This window comes from Corvus kubaryi, unplaced genomic scaffold (genome assembly GCF_017639235.1).
Source record: "Corvus kubaryi isolate FWS band 111438036 unplaced genomic scaffold, C.kubaryi_AGA036_p1.0 37322, whole genome shotgun sequence".
Taxonomy (NCBI): domain Eukaryota; kingdom Metazoa; phylum Chordata; class Aves; order Passeriformes; family Corvidae; genus Corvus; species Corvus kubaryi.
The window spans coordinates 1241355-1259133 of record NW_024581101.1 but is presented as its reverse complement, the minus strand read 5'-3'; the positions used below and the strand labels follow the sequence as shown (position 1 = coordinate 1259133).

At 43.4% G+C, this 17779-nt stretch overlaps 1 protein-coding gene across 1 annotated transcript in view; it reads right to left on the bottom strand.

Annotated features, from left to right (window-relative positions):
* Positions 1-15352, bottom strand: part of MSN (moesin) — a 43203-nt gene extending 27851 nt beyond the window's left edge. Inside the window, exon 1 of the mRNA XM_042029191.1 lies at positions 15220-15352. Within this exon, the coding sequence (XP_041885125.1) occupies positions 15220-15231 (12 nt within the window). The 5' untranslated portion in view covers positions 15232-15352. The remainder of the gene's footprint in view (positions 1-15219) is intronic.
* Between the last annotated feature and the right edge of the window lie 2427 nt (positions 15353-17779).

Here is a 17779-nt window from a genome sequence, read left to right as displayed (position 1 = left end):
ATGGCAGCTTGCTGTTGTTGAAAAGGCAATGCCTACAGAGCACAGCAACACAGCAGTACTTTGTTGCTTATCTGGTTCTCAAGACCAAGTGTGAGAAGCCACAACCTTCCTGTTTAAGTCCTCTGCACATGATTGATACCTGGTATTCAGAGAGGCCTGAGCAGAGGATCACTAAGTGGAGTTGGACGGGATTGTCCTTGCAGGACATGTTTAGCAGTCCAGAGATCAGTTATTCATATCTAGTCAGGGAGTCTACTTCAGACAACCTATATAAACTACAGATTCCGTTTTTCTCTCAAGTGGTGGAAAATCAGATTTATTACCCTCAAGGACAGTTTCTTTAAAAAATAAGGTCTTCAAACCACATTCACAGAGTTCACAAGAAAACTTCAAAAAAGCCTATTCCTCATGCAAGGGTCTCTTGTTTGCAGTTGCCTTACTTTAGATGCCTTCACTCGCTAACATGGCCCCAGCTTCGCAGCTTTCTCACAATCAATGTTTCACTGCTCTGGAGACACCTTCCTGCATCAGTACCAGCGAGCACACACTCATAAGAGCACTGCACAAGCATGCACAGCCAGGGCTGTGCCAATGCTGGCTCCACAGGGCTGGAGAACTCCACATTTTAGAACTCGGGAGGTATCATTTACCCAATTTAATCAGTGACCTGATTTGGGCAGGCAACCTTTTCAGGAATAGAAGTTCTACTTTATGAAAAGACTACTATTAAGTTATTAATTCAAAACAATTATTAAAATTCCTCTACCACCTACACAGCATGGCTTCCAAAATCATTAATGTTTCCAGGTTACAACTACTTAAATGTAATTCTTCATTTTTCAACCAGTCACATCCCACCAGTGGTGTTTGAACACCATGGCTACTAGCAGCTTGCCATCATCTCCAGAGGGCAAACAAGTTTAAGTTAGAGGAAAGGAGTTGCAAGATGAGAGTACTAAGCCAGTAAAAGCAGCCAGGGGTGGATCCCCACGTTTACAGTCAAGTCCAGATACTTGTATGCCACTTATTACACTACTTACTCCCAACCTTGTGCAATGGATCAACTCCTGTATTCTTGCCATTTCCTTTTCCATAAATAGATTCTTCATGCACCTCCCTTTGCCTTCCTGTAGCTGTTCCAAGTAATTAACATTGCCGTTTTCTGTTTCTTTAGAGACAGTTAGAAGAAGCCCTTGGAATAACTATTTTTGTACCTGTTGTTTGAGCTGCTTAGAGAGAACATCCTTTACTAGTCAAAACCCAGAAGGAAATTAAAATATCATGGGGAAAACCCCCAACCCGTTTTCCGCAACATCTGGATCAGGAGGTAAAACTTGAAGCAAAACATAGCAATGTGTAGTTGCCATCATTCAACTTTTACAATCTGTGCAGCTTTGGGTTTTGTTTTGGGCAGAGGTTGCTTGTTTTGTAAACAGCTTTTTTTTGTGCCTGTTAGAAGGGCTTTTCTCTGGAGAAATATACACACCTATTACAGCCTCTACACACTAATAGTAGGGTTTGCAGTTGTACTTCACATGTCAGAGCTTAACCATATCCCTTGCTAAAGCTCTTCAACCTAAGGGCAGTTAGCAGGCAGTGGGCATGTTTGAATGCCAGCAGTAGTATGGGTGACATTCCTCACAGCTATTGTGTGCTCCTCCCAGGCAATCCTACTCACAGGTTACAAACAAGTATTTTGTGCCACCCGCCTTATGTTGTAGACCGAACAAAGGTGTTACAATCCTGGCTGTGACTGAAGTCACTCAACCAGCAAAACAGTCCCTGCACTCTCTCCCACCATCAGAAGCACTTCAGATTTTCTGAGAAGGCTCTTAGATGGCAACTTCCCCCTCCCAACCTCCCCTTAGTCCAGTTCTTCCCTTTCCGTCCTCAAGCCAAGGAATTTCCCAGAACCATTTAACGGTTGCAAAGACCCAGTTCTAGGGGCTGATCAATCAAGACGAGTAGCCAAGACATGTTCCCAAAGAGCCAATCAGCTTTCCAAACATAGCATCCAGTGAATGTCTGCCAAAATCACAAGCACGTACTTCACTGGAAGGAGCTCAAAGCAAAATCAAGACAGGATGCTAACAAGACAAGTGTGACCTGCATTGAGGCATCACATGTACAGTAAGTACTTGAAGTTCATGAGCTAACAGACTAAATACTCAGTTCCTACATAAAGGTCTCTAAATTTGCCTGCAGTTAAGAATTGTTTCAGAGGCAACTTGGAATTGAGGGTAAATAAAATCACTACACTCCAACACTCTGCTAATCATTAAAGACACTTTCCACAGGGAAGAAAGCATGAAGATAACTGCTGTGACCAAGCTCTTCCTTCTAAAGGACTCGTGTTTAGATAAAAAGTCAGAGCAAGCTTATCTGTTTCACATGCTTCTCTCTGTCCTTCAACCAAGAGACTCCTAGCAGTTTAACTCTGTTACAGAGAGGGGAGCTGAACACAGGGCTGCCTGTTCTAGGCACCCAGAGGATGGCCTGGGTGTGGCACATCAAGTTCTTGGCCAGCTCACAGACCTCACTGAACCTCTGAACAATGGCCAGACTTCTAGGAGCTAGAACACAGTCTTACTGTGGGATCTGACTGCCCAGACTATGAGCCATCCCTCCAAATTTAACTACACACACAGTCAAGCATGAGCTAGAGCTGTTTCATCATCCTGTGATTTTCAGTTTTATCATTTCCAGCATGCTAGACAAATCCTGCAACTTCCTTTCAGTACAGGGTCTCATTTAAGCTGGCTGCATTTTCATATATATTTAAGTCATAGTTCCGTAAAACACAGGATTTCCCCTAAATGGCTCAGTTCTACACTTCTTTTTAATATTCAGTTTCCCCACCCATATTTGCTTCCCTCACCACCGACCTATTTTAGATTTTAAATAGTTCTGGTTGGGACTGTCCACAGTTTATAAAAGACCAGCTTGTGATTGCCGAAGTATACTTGGTTATTTCAAGCTCCATCTTAGTTCAAGCATTTGAGCTTTCCTAATATAGAGGAGAGTAGCTATACCACCATGACACAGAACCCCATGTTCCAAAAGGTTCCTGAAGGGGTACAGACCTGCACAGGAGCTGAGGAGAGCAGTGCCAGCACATGCAGTGTCTGTATCCACCACCATGGGAAGCCATCCTGAACAACCTGCACCTTCCCAATCACTTCTCAGGGTTCATATTTGTACTCCACAACTACACCACAAGTAGGAATTCAAAAGGATGAATCAGGGCGGGAATAACTCTTCTGTTATTTTCTCGAGCAGAATCATTTCATTGGTCCTGTTCACTACATTTACACAGGGGCACTGCTACAGGCCATAGAAGAGAAAGGGCAAGATGGCTTTTCGGGGACAAGATGGACCAAACTATTGAACCACTCTTATTCCTCGCTCCCAGGCATACCTGCTGTATCCTTTGCAGCAGCTCTGATACACAACCCCTCACTGCGATTCACCCCTCATCAAGCCACATATACACATGCCATTAACCCTGTTTTCTGTTGAACTACGGAACAGAACTGACGCAAAACTTTACAGTGGCAGCAAACCATCAAAGCTCTCAAGCAAGCAACCAAGTTGATTTAGTTCATTCAAGGCTGCAATTAAATCCACACTCTTGAGTTCACATTCATACACTGTTTGAAGTTGGGCTATTTTAGAAAGAAGGCCTGATAAACTTCAGCTAACACCTGAGACCTGGATGCATTGATGAAGACATTGCTGAATGCCCAGGAATGTTAGTGGTCAAGTAACACTAACATAAATGGACTTCTTGCATCAAGTGCGCAAGAGTAATTTCCTTACATGATTTGCAGTTTCAATATCTAGATCCTTTATTCTCCTCTACAAACAGATATGTTATGGACTATCTTTATGTAGCCAAACATGCAGATAAGCCAAACTCTTAGTGGTCTTCCTAAAGCTGCAGGTCAAAACTGAGAAACACAACTGGGTAGTAGGAAGAGAAATAGCCAGATGCTGAGTACACCTCCTGAATAGGTCAACATACATGTGGATATAACCTAAAAAAGCAAACAGTAAAACTCACTAGACTAAGGCAAGGCAGGGAGCCTGAAAACCAACCTTCTGCAAAGAACACTCAAAAGTCAACTTCAGAGTTAAGCTCTTACCCAGACCTACTGTGTAGGGTTGCTTTATGTTTTCAGGTTTTTCCATATGCTAAGGTACAGCAGCATAGGGTTTGCAGACATGAATTAAACTTTGATCAAAGTCAGGGGCTCCTTCAATGTTCCTGCATGCAGATACCTTACCCCTAACAGCAAATTTCCAGAACACTGGGAGCAGTAAGAGCAGCTAACTACTCTTTCTCAGGCTTGTTGTGGAAATGGATCGATCCACATTAATGCATCTACTCACCCATCTCTCTCTAAGGGAATGGCAGACCAACAAAATCACTTCGTTTATAAGACTGACTGAATCCTCTCAGATCCCAATTATTTTCAAATCCTTCCCAACACTGCCAAATCAAAGCTGTCAGTAGAATATGGTAAAAGCATGTAATGGACAAGTCCTCTATGCCAAACTTTTCTGAGTCCAGAGCATCTGCACATAGCAATTTGTAAAAAGACAAGGAAAAACTTGAAAAGACAGAGCAATGCAGCAGATGGTCCAAGGGGTTCTACAGAGGAAAAAAAAGAGACACTCACCAAACACTTTTTTGCAATATGAAAGACACATTCAAAGCTTAGCCATGGGAGAAGTGGCTGGTCACCTCTGACTAAGATACATTTGGTGCTTAAGGACAGAAGAGACTTTGCACAGAGGTGAATCAAGTCCAGAGCAAGCAACAAAGCCTATGTATTAAATCTGTCAGAACTAGAAGCAGCAAAAGAGAAGGACAGCCTTCTGTCAGATTTTTACTTGGTTATTTAGCATTTGTCAGAACAAACACTAAGATAGTATTGTATTTCCTGTGCATGATGCTAAAGCAAGTACTGTTCAGATTGCTCTGATCTTTTAGTGATTTGGAAGTTAGTTAGTCCTTCTATTTGCTCTGTCTTTTGGTAGATTCAAGACAACACTACGCTGATACATTCTTACAGCTGAAGATGCTGACATGGACCCCCTTTCAAAAAAAAGATCTCTACCCTAAACTGCTGGGTGTGCAAAACGGTACTCAAACTGAGCATAATACACCACATTGCATCTTGCCATCACCCTTCAATTTGAGATATTAGTAACAAACCACAGAGCAAGATAAAGGGAAGAAAAACCCTAAGCTGGGGGTTTTTGAGATTTAACGCACTTCCACATGTATGTCAACACAGAACCTCAGGTATACAGTGCAGAGGACAACGGTGTCTATAGATTTCACAAAGCCCAAAATACATGCTGCAGCAAGTCATTACAAGTAGAGTAAGAAAATTAATTTTCAGGAACTTGCTGCTTCCCAGTTTGTCATGGCTGGGTCAGAATACTATCCAGTTTCAGGTGCAGTCTAGTGTTTTAAGCAAACCAAAAAATACTAAGTCAATACTTGGTTTTTTTCAATACCAACTTCAGGTAAGAGAGGTTCCCCAACAGTTTTTTGAAGTGAAGGACTAACACAGCAACAAAGAAAGTGTGTCACCTCAATATTACAGCACAGAAAAAGCTGCAGTCCAGCTTCTGTAACAAAATCAGCACAATGGACCTGCAGGCTGGAGGACTAAGACATCACTTACCAAAATGTTTTCTTGGTTTAGTGATAAAGCATTTTATAGTGTTGAATAAGAACACTCTCTAAGCCTTCCGCAGTCCCAACCACGGACTTGGAGCTTTCTGACATTTTAAGGAATACGAGTCTTTTCTGACCCTGTTGTTCAAGTTACTAGTAACCTTAAAGTTTTTGAAGCACCTCACAAAATGAGGAGAATGTTTAACACTTCATACAGCATAGACAGTTGTCTAGGGGATTGTGAATAGTGAAGGGATAGAACATAATCATTTTACTGCTCTCTGCTTCCAGTATTTCATCAATGCAAACAAATCCACATGTTGAGTGTGTCTTAGTGAAAATTACAGATACTGCAACAAAAATCCAGTTGCTCAAAAAGCACATTTTCAGTAATAGAAGAAGCCAGGTTTCTCAACTTTAGGCAAGCTCAGATCCTGATTTTCAACTGTAGGAGGGTAACTGTAGCCAGAGAACACTGAATACAGACAGACACTGCATTCAATACATCTCAGCTAAAGCTTTCATTATCTATCCAAAGAAACAAATGAAGTTAATCAGTCACTTTTTCAAAAGCAGTTTTATGTTTCCTTAATATTGAGATGCATGTAGGAACAAATGAAATAAACAGATGCTGGCAAAACAGTTATGATGCTTAAGCTTTCAATCTCATCTCACAGACAGTTCTTAACATTTGGATGTAACATACAGTAGTAACAAACACCCTAGAGAAGCAACACCCTTCTTATGCCTGCTGTGCAGTGTCTCCATTCATGCCTGCTATCAAAACTTAGAGGATCATATGAATACAAGGAGTAATATAATCTAGTGACATCCCTGAAGGATAACTTTGCTGATTTTAAAAACAAAACACACACAAACCATACACCAAACCAAACATGTCACAATTTTGCATGTTTTTATTGCTTAGACACCAAGTAGTCTATTGTCTCAGCTGGGCTACAAGCTACAATATAAGCAAGTTTTTTTCAATCCTTCCAGCTTTCCAGGCAATTTTGCTTTCTTGAAGATCTGTTTTAGCTGTCAGAGAGTAATTAGATTAACCAAGTTAGTGGGTGCTATCGAAAGGCATTTAAAGGACATTAAAGTATTTAAACGACAGTGCATTCATCAGGCACAGCCAACATGGGCTCATGAAGGGAAAGTCCTAACTAATTTGGTATCCTTCTACAATAAGGTCACCCACCAAATGGATGAAGGAAAGGTGGTGAATATAGTTTTTCAGTGTTTTAGTAAAGCTATTGATACTGTCTCTCACAGCATCCTTCTGGACAAGTTGTTCAACTGCAAGACAAGGATGTTCAACATGTGCTGGATGAAGAACCAGTGGCAGCAGGGCTCAGAGGGCTGCAGGGAATGAGGCTGAGTCTGGCTGGCAACCAGTCACCAGTGGTGTTCCTCAGGTCTCCTTAATAAGGCCAGTGCAGTTCAGTATTTTTATTGATGATCTGGATTGCAGGAGTTGAATGCACCATTAGCAAATGTACTGACAATACCAGCACTGGGTGTGCTGTTGATTTTCTCAAGGGATACAAGGTCTTGCAAAGACATCTAGATAAATCAGAGCATGATTGATCAGTGGCATAAAATTTGAAAGGAACAAATGCCAGATTCTGCACCTGGAGCAGAGTAATACCAGGCACAAGTCCAAATTGGGAGAGGAGTTGCTGGAGAGGAGCCCTGCAAAAAGGGATCTGGGAGTGCTGGTCAGCAGCAAGCTCAAGAGGAGCCAGCACTGTGCCCTTGTACACAAGAGGGCAAAACACACCCTCAAGGGCATCAAACACAGCAAAAAGAGCCAGTCAAAAGACGTTATCTTCATTAAAGTGTCTACTTAATGATCTGTAAGCAAATCCTTACTTTTAATACGTATGTACAAATCCCTTCTTCTCTATCATTTCTAATAGGGCTGTTTTCATATAAGAAGATGTATTGGACCACCAAGTGTTGGGTGGGTTTTGCATTACCACTCTTTTACTGAGCAACCTGATATTGCTTGAATTTGTCAGCAATGGAACTGCCTTACTTCTTACAGTGTGCCTTCAGAACCATTTGCTGACATTCTGCAAGTCCTGTAGATGACAATTGTCAGGAAGATGTCAAGTTCTGGATTTTAACAGAGAAAAAAAATATACTCAACCAAAACCCTCTTTTCCATCCAGAAAGCTGCCAGAAAAGACATTCAGCATATTGATGAATTAAATTTTTTTTTGCCCTCTGAGTACACTATTCTGGAAAAGTGAATTTAAAAAATAAAATCGATGCCATATTTATATTCTTAGAGATATTATGAATGAAAAGCCACACCTCTGGGGGATGGAAGCTATCAAGCATCCTGACATTTCATCCTAATAATTTCTCTGGCAGCTCAGTTTTTGCAGTGTAACCAAGCACAATGGAATTCTGGGCTAAATCTTTCTTTGCCATAGCTTTTCAACTGTACTGTACAGTTGAAAAGCTATGGCAAGGAAAGATTTAGCCCAGAATTCCATTAGTTAGCCTAGAATTCTATGCTTTATTAGCCTATGTTATATAAAACCAAATATATTTATTAAGTGCTGTGACTAATTGATTGATCAGACTGCAATGGCAGGCTTTTCCTGTACTAAGTCACTTCACCACCATAACTAGATTCCCAATTGAGAGAGAAAAAATGCTCTGACAAGGGCCTACAAAGGAAAATAGTACAAATCAGTGATATACAGACAGATAAGAATGGTTCATGGCTGCAGAAAGTCATCAGTTTACAGCTGGACTCAACGGTCTTTTCCAACCAAACTGATTCTATCTCAAGATTCTGTCTCATACGATGGCAGAATAACAGTTCTCCGATATTTTGCATGGAAAATTCTCCAATATCAATTTAACACCCCCACTCCCCCCCCCCCAAAGAAAAGACAACGAAAAATACAGCAAGAAAGTTTTTACAGTATTCACTCTCCAGAACAGTAAAGTTCAGTCTCCCGAGAAGCCTTCCTCTAGGAAACAAACAAGTTGACTAAGAACTAGAAATTTGCAAGAATACAGATCAGTCTGGACCATGAATACCATGGCACTTAATTCACTGCTTCAGGTACTCTTTCTGAACTCTTCTGAGATTTCATTTTACTCTACGCAGAATTACAGCTGGCAGAGAAAGGAGTGTCTCTTCCCCCTTCTAGTCCATCATCTCATTCTTGCCTAATTGCTTGTTTCTCTACAGAGGTGATCAGATTCAGAGCTTTTTCATTCATTCCTCCTTTACAGGCACTCCTGTGCCCTTGTCCATAGCTATTCATCAACCAGCAACAGCCAGAAGGACAGAGGCCTAGCATGGCCAAGTACTCCTATTCCTTAGGCTGGCAATAAGATGAGAACTGATCATTCTTTCATCCACAGTTCGTATTTTTCAAGAGGTTCCTCAGAACAACTACTGGAGCTTCAGAGATGTTAGAACAACTAGGAAAAAGCATTCTGGAGGACTCATGCCTTTAAAAACATCTTCAAAGAGTGTTTTTTCCCATTTAAGTTCAACAAGTTGCTATACAAAGGAGAGGAGTTTCTGACTGCCCCACTATTCCACTGGAGGATCACACACTGATAGAAGTGAATATATCCTTTCACAGCTGCACAGGAAGGAAGCAGCACCAGATCAACTACCTATTGATAGCCACAGTTGCTGCAGCCATAATTGTCTCTTGTCAATGTTAAGGTCCAAACCTCTGCAATTTCAGGTTCTAAACCCCTGAGCAGCTGTAGACGGTCTTGTGGTCTTATAACTACCAAGCCTGCCACTGACTGTCTCTACCTACCTCCCCACCAAGTATTTGCTTTAAACATTACTTTAAGAGCCAGCATTAGCTACTGGAGTCAGAAGGGTGGGTTTTATGCCCAAAACTTCCAAAACACTTGAATGCTCCTCCTAAAAACAACCACAGGAGTGTTACAAAGAGATGTGCTTTAAAGAGTAGCCTTCCATCAACCTAGAGACTTCAGCCTAGTTTGGAAGTTTCAGATAAAAACAAACTCTTAATTCAGTATTATTGGCTGCACTATGCAAATACCTGCTGTTCTCAAATACCCCTAGAGAAAAGCAAGCAATTAACTGGCTGCTTACTATTGCTTTTAATTTACATCAGTTAATTGCCCTGGATTATTCCTGGGTAGAGAGAGATTTACTCTTTTCCAATAGTGTGACTACAGCAGCAGAGACTCCTCACTGGAATTGGTTTCTGGTATAACCACTTAGCAAACAGACAAAAGGGAAACGGGACTCTGGAATGATAGGGATCCAAGGAGTTGAAATCTTGGAGCTCTTTTCAAACAAACCCCATTGTAGTCCTCAGAACAGTGATTAAGCACAGATAACAGCTTTATTGTGCAAATTAAGGGAGGCCCTCTTGCTGCACAGAAAGGGGGGGGGGGGAAATTAAGTCAGCCAAATAAGGTTGCTTAAGCCACACCGAGCCAGGAAAGAGTCCAGGAGATGACGCAGCCAGAGGAAGCTTTTAGTCAGTTTCCTTCATACCCTGGAGCAGAGCCAGAGCCTCTGTGGAGGAAGAGGGGCTTCTCTGTGGAGTAGCCATTGATCAGCAGGGACATGGCCAGGCCGCAGCCCCAGCAGGGTGCCGTCCCCCTGCACACCCAGGGTCACAAGCAGAAGGTGTTTGAATCCTTCAGTTTCAGTTCATCAGCTGTATTTCAAGCAGCTACTAGGGACTTAGTGAGCTCTTTGTAGGAGATTTTTGCTTCAGACTAGACATACATAAAAAAACTCAAACAAGCTTCCTCTAGAGGCAGAGATGCCATTTCCTGTCAAAATAAAGGAGTCCATATTAAGACATCTTATGAACCATCCTCATGAGAAAAGCAAGAATGGTAATTAAACTTCAGAGGTGACTAATCAGAGAAGGTAGAATCACCCCAAGGAAAGGGCTGCAATCCCCTGAAGGTTCAAAAAAGATGCTGCCTGTAAACGTTATGGTGACAGGATATTTGCAAGAAGCAAGTGATGATGAGCCCGTGATAGCAGGCACCCTGTTCCCCACAGGATTCTTACGGCAGAAGCAGCAGCCCTAAAGCTCCCTTTGGGCCCCTTTTATTGGGTGCACCTCACCAACCTGCCTCTTGCTCAACTGCCTCAGGCAACAAATCAAGAGGGCAAAAATTAAATAAAGGACTCAACTAACACATTTAATCTTCTAAAACCACGGGTATGATAAGCACTCTTAGATGTAACACTGTCACATCGAAGTTTTATGAACTGGATCATGACTGCCAATTCAGATCAGGCACTTGGAACAGTTCTTGCTCACAACAGTGTAAAGCCACCATAACTGATGGGTTTTGCCCGGTCAGGTGCAGGGCTTACCATAAGAAGAGAAAGGAAGCTTTTACCAGTATATAAAAACAAAGTGAATGCTAGTTTATCACCAATGGTATACTTTAAAATCTCTGTTTAACTTTAATATAGAAGGCCTAAAAGTACAAAATAGAAGCTTTTGCTCACTTTCAGGCTTAATTGCTTCATCTGACATGAAGTAAAACCTTGCTATTCTTGCAGAACCTAGAAATCAAGCTGTTGAACAGAATACAAGCTAGGGTGTAAAGGCCTTTCCTGTTTTGCAAAATCCCATGGTAGGTATAAAGCTACAGATAATTCACTGCTTTACCAGTTTCAGTAGTTTACCTGATTCCACTGTAAACTCAGCATGTTTTAGCTATTGTTGCTTCTGAAGTACAAAGTCATCTGAAATTCACCAACAGGGGAAACACTTCTGTATGAAGAAAGGTCTTTGGGAGCATTCAAACACACCTCTTTACAGCAAGTCATATTATCTGATGGCGTTAGAAGAAACATATGAGTTTGCCTAACAAGTTAGCACACATGTCAAACTTGGACCAGTGTCGCCAAGCTTCCCAAGTTATGCTGAGTGAGGAAAGGAAGAGGTAACACCAAAGGGTCAGTCATGAAATAAGACAGAAGGCATCTAGAATGCTTCCAGTGTTCCTTCATAGTACAACAGGACCAAGAGAGAAGTGCCCATCCATTAAAGTCAGTTTTCATCACTATGCACCCTTCCCCCTTCAAGACATCTAGCAAATTCCACGGGGGGGGGGGGGAAGAAAATTATCACCCAAACAAGTGTAGCATTCTACTCAGAGTTGCCATCTTGTTGCAGCATTTGGTAGCAAGTAGCTACACACACAAGAAACTGATTAACCAGAGTGTTCTCCCGCTATCTACCTCAATCTCTTACTTCTAACCAGAACCTTGAAGCTCCGAAGAACAAAGGGAAAAAAGCTTCTAGGACCTTTCAAGTCCTGCTGGGAATTAGGACCATCAATTCAAACTACAGACAGGGTACCTAAGGATCCCGGTAACTATTACTACATTTAGCTTCAAACTAAGGTATAATAAAGTTTGGACTGGTACCTTTTCCCTTATTACTTCCTAAAACCTTCTGTGTTCACAAGATTAGCATTGATTAAAAACCCTTCTCTACAAAGAGTAGAGGCTATGTTACCTAAAACAGAACTGCCCAAGTCCTAGTGACAGGACTGTTGAATGCACACCTCACATGTGATGAATGCTCACGTTTCAAGTTCAGTGGCCTACCCATTCACAAAGCCACAAAGTAAGTACATGCATAGGCAAAATAGTCAATGAATTCCAATACAGAAGCCTTGCTTTTTCCAACAACTAAAAAATAAAGTATCATCCCATTAAATAGGCATGACTGTTTAAAAAAAATTTTTTAAAAAATCACTTTCCCCTTCACTCCTCCAACTAATACGTTTCTTTTAATACTAAAATTCAAGTGATTAACTATGGGGCTTAGACAAGCCACCAGTGCGGCAGCTGATTCCCTTCTATCACGATTTGGAATACCATGACTTGCAGCACTGCCCAGCCTGAAGCGGCTCAGTGAGAAACCAGAGCGCCCATCAGTCAGGGAGCGATCAGAGCCCACTTACAGCAAATAAACAGACTGCTCACAACTGGAGGAGAGACTTTTCAGAGCTTGACAACGGCTCATTTTTAGCACTCAACTACTTCCACCCTCTGCAATACAAAGCATGGGGAGAATTATGTGCCCTTTTTTGTGTCTGCTTTAAGTGTTCATACCTCACAAACTTTCCAGAACACAAAAAATTTAAATCAGAGTTGTATCACTAAATAGAACAGTGAAGGTTTCCTGTTGTGAGCATGGCAGGATCAGCATGCTGATGCATGATGGACTTTCTACACAGCCTACAAGGCCTCCAGCAACCAAACCCCCCCATTACATGTCACAACAGCAAATCATGTGCACTAGTTCAAAGGTTACCAGAGTTAATCTTGGATTCTTATTAATAGTGCTACACAGCCTAGTGTCACTCATAGCAAACCTCACATAACAAAATGGAAATCTCCAGCTACATGTGCTAACATTTAGCCTAGCTTGAGGAGGTGTAGAGGCTCAGAACTCAACAGGTTTTGCTGCTTAAGCCACGCAGCAGCATGTTTCTGTAAGCCTGGTGAGATGAATGATAAGAGCTACCAACCAAGTAGTTTTGACACAAATGCTTTTCCTGCCCAGCCAGAACTGTTCCCTGGAACATTTCCTCCATCTGTCTTCTTCACAATGGATTTATTTTTGTGATGAAGCCCACATAAACCTACATCTAACTGCCCAGGTTTCACCCACATTTGACCTTGATTTTTTTCCTTGATTGAGGAAAGTCTCTTGCATTTTACTGTTTTGTTAATTAAGTAGCTATTAACAAATCTTAAGCTAGCACACTAGTAGTCATGTTTATGTCACATGAAGAACTGATTACACAGTTATGCCAGCATATCCTGTTCCTGAAAACCAAAGATCAAGAAATAATGTTTAAAATATTATTTCAGTTGGGTCTGTAACTAGAGCAGATCGGGCAGGAAACCAAAGGCTGATACAGCAGCAGGCCTGCAGCTCTGTACTGCAACAGGCACAGACAGTGGAACGGCTTTCTGCAGAATCTGCAATGTACAGTACAAAGCATTACAGCAAAACACTTGCATTTCTCTATCTGCTCTTAAAAGCTCTGAAAGCAGAACTGCTCTATCAAAACCAGAACTGCTCTGTCAAAACCAGAAAGCAACAGACTGAGAAGGTGAATCCATCCTAGGGTGTGTCTGCAGAGGCTGCAATGAGCACCTCGCAGCCAGCGTTCACATTCAGCCTGGTGCTGGGAACCCCGCCCCACAAGCCTCTCTGCTACTTGTTCAGGATTTCTTGGCCGATCCACACTGAAAAAAGTCACTCATCACGACTGTAAACTCTCTGGCTAAAAGGTCTCAACTGCACTTTACACTAAAGTCCCCTAACTTGTGGTATTTCCATTAATCTCACTGAATTTGTTGCCTGTATCTTAGCTTTTTTAGTAACTAAATCTTAACTAATCATCACTAATGTTTGATGGAAGGCCTTTCTAAAGCTTAAGAAAATACTGTCTTAACCGTGAAGTGGCTTAAGTTTGATATCCTTTAAGATGTTGATGTTTAAATAATAATCATCATCTAGCTCTCCATGCTATCAGAGAGAAGGCATTTAAGACACCAAGAAAAGTAGCTATCAGTCAAATAAGCATTCAATATCTGCTTTAAAGTGAAAAAAAGAAACTATTAAAAGAAAATCACGGTCGATTTCATTTCAATTTCTTTTTGCACACGAGTGAGTTTTTGTTTGGGATTGGTTTTTTTTCTCTCCTTTAAGTAAACCACAGACTCTTAGCTTAAACATTAGATTTTCTTAGGCCATTTCGGATCACTCCAGCACGGAAACATCCAGAGACTTCCACCCTGCTCCTTCCTGTTTTATCAATGAAGGGCTGGGACCGATTCTTTTACTCCAACCAGGAGAAATTAAATGGAAAAACCCCATGCTCCTCGTTAACGAACTCCTGCTGCGAGGAGAGTCAAGTACAGACTTGACTAGACTTTCTGAAGTACTAAAATCTCTTCAGCCAAGAAATACCTCGAGTCAAGCTGGGACAAGGCTCCCTGGCAACCCAAACTGACTAATTGCAAGTTGTGAAAACCCCAACTTCTCCTCTTCAGGGAGCGCATGAGGCGGCCATAGCAATCACCCGCTCCCACCAGGCTCTCGAAAGCCTCGCCCCGCTTCCCCCCCCGGGTTCGGGCGCACACGCGGGCGGGCGGCGCCGCCGCCGCGCTCCGCCGGACATTTTAGGGCGGAGAGGCGGCCCCGCCGCGCCGAGACCCCGCGGTCCAGGCGGGGCCCCGGCCCGGCCCCTCGCGCGGGGAAGCCGCGGCCGGCGGGGAGCGGCCGGGGAGGGGAGCGCAACATGGAGGGGCGGGTGGGAGGCTCCGCTCCCCGGGGCTCCCTCGTGCCCCTCGCCGCTCCCTCTGGACCGGCCGCCACCGGCCGGGGCGCAGCCGAGCCCAGGCGGGAGGAGCACCCAGGCCGCGCCTGCCTGGTCCCGCGCACCCGCCCGGACCCCGCGGCGGGGCCTCCCTTCTGCCCCGCGCCGGCGGCACCCACCGTTTTCGGCATCTTCCCGGCGGGCTGGGCACGGCCGTCGCTCTTTCTGCGCCGGTGGGGATCCGTACGGGCTCCGCGCTGCTTCTAACGGGACTCCGCGCCGCGCCTCTCCGCCCGGCCAGGCCCCGCCCGGCCCCGCCCGGCCGCCTCCGGCAGGGATGGAACCGCGGCGCCCCCGCCCCGGGAAGGCCGAGCCGGGCGGTCTCTGCCGAGCGGCCCGGGAGGGGCGCGGCTGCGAGGGCTGCGGGGGCTGCGATACACTCCCACCGGTGCAAAAGCCAAGGGCTTCTAGAGTCCGTAAACTAGTGCCTAGACAGCCCCGATCACAGAAGCTTATGCGCGGATTAGTGTCACTGGGATTTCTGGTCCTTGATAAAAGCATTGTTTAAGAAAATAATGCTATTTTCTCGGCGATTGCACTGTTCAAAGTAAGACCTGTGACCAATGCTGTCCCTCGTGCAGCCAGAGCCGTGTGCGCACAGGGTGCAGCTCAGCGTGCTGCTCAGCCCAGGCTCCTCGGCCCGTGGTGTGGCCGGTCAGTGTGCTGTTTGGTACAAGGTTTTCACAGCCATCTGTTTGACTAAAAAGCACACTTCCAGCTTGTACGGAAAATTACGCTATGAAAAGCCAATGTCCATAACAGAGACAGAGGAGTCCTGTAATTTTATTCGAATGAAGGGAGTGAGTCCACTGGGGCACACACCCACAAAGCTTCCTCTCTCGAGGTTTTGGAGGGCGCAGCCTCCTTCAATCCTAAACTCCCGCCCGCATGTTGCCATCTTCGTTTCCCCCTTGCCTGAGGTACTAGGAAGGTACAGCCTTCCCGAACCGCCTACCACATATGCCCCCTTGAACTTGTCGTTTTGCCCCGAAGTTCAGAAATTCAAGCTTGTGGAGACCCATTTGTCTGTTTCAAGAGCCAGGCTGTCTGGGCTCTGCAACAAACCTGCTGCCCAAAGTCAGTAGAGACATTAAGACCCATTTCAAAGACGTTAACACCCATACCTTCACCCATCGAATTGTTTCTAAAGACATTAGCACACATCTTTCCTCTCAAGTTCCAGTGCTTCAAAAGCCCAAGGGACTGCGGCTCCCTGAAGCTTGGCAAGCCACGTCTGGTCTTCAAGGCTTCTCTAAGGCCACAACCATAATCACACAATACAAATGAGCAATCAAATTCGTGGATGAAAATAGCGGCAGGCCATCCACCAAAGCTTCTCCTGCCGTCTCTGTTTTGCAACGACTGATGGAGATAATCAAGGTTCAGCATTTTCAAGCGGATTTAAAGAAGCTGTCTCATCTCATTTGGGACTTTGAACAACTTTCAAACAGCAGACTAAGTCCTATTTTCTCCCAGGAAACAAGAAGTCATTCTTTTTAAAGTGAACAGTGTCAAGAAGAGGGAAATTAAATAAATTTAATGTCTTATTTTTAAAGAAAAGTAGGTACATATAGGGGTTTTTTTCTTGATTTTGTGTCTTCTTGTCAAATCAATTAAACATTTTTGTCTGGCATGAGATGGAAACAGGGTCCAGGTGCTTTGTTTGCTTCCTCTGAATATGCAGGTTTCACTTAAGCTAGAATCTCTATGCTGTGCCTACATAGGAAAAAACATAATTGGATTGATGCAAACTGGTGTAAGTTTTCTGCACAGAAAGTCACAGGGTGCCCAAGAGGCTGTTTTACAAAGTTTTCTTCCTTTTCTGATTCCTTTTTATATTGAGACTTCCTTACACTAGGTCAAGCAAGACTAGTCCATGAAAGAGTTCCACTTATTTCCTACCAGAATAGATACTGACAGAAGACATACAGAATAAAAAGTCACTTGCTTGTGATTTTTTGCCAGGTTTGGATCCAGCAATGTTTGGTGTGAGCTTTCTTCCTGAATTCAAGTGACTCTGTGGAGACTTCTTTCATGCTAGCAATATATGATGGGGAGAGCCCAATTCTGCTTCTATTGGAACTTCTATACCAACACTCCTTTGTAAGACTTAGTTAACTGTTTGGAGAATTCCATTAATATTTTTTTGCAAAGGTGATAAAACTTTAGACAATAAAAGTCTAGCTATTTCCTTGCCAAATTTAAGGGACCATAGTTTAACATCCAGGGACCTAAGATATTCTTCACAGTGCTAATGACAGGAGTGCTAATGATGCAAATGAAGCCCCATGCCAGTGAAACAATCAGATCCAAAGCAACTGTATTCCCAATTACAGTGTGCCAGGCATTGTCCATGTCCACAGAAAGTCATAAACCCCATGTCGAACAGTCCCAAACCGTCTGAAGGGCCAAGACAAAGCTTCAGCATAATATACACTTGTTTCTGACCCCAGCCACTTCTCTTGTCCTTCTTCCCTATTATTCATATCAATAGCCAAACAAAATACCATTCATGTCACTTCAAAAGACAAGAGTATCCTGTGACAGGCACGAGTCTCTACACTTCACTTTCCCTCCTGCTTCTTCTTTTCCCCTTCCCCTTCACTGTTGAGGTGGAGAACAAGGCATCTGAAATTTGAACCACATGGTGCTCCAGCCAAAGTTCCATGATGAATTCCT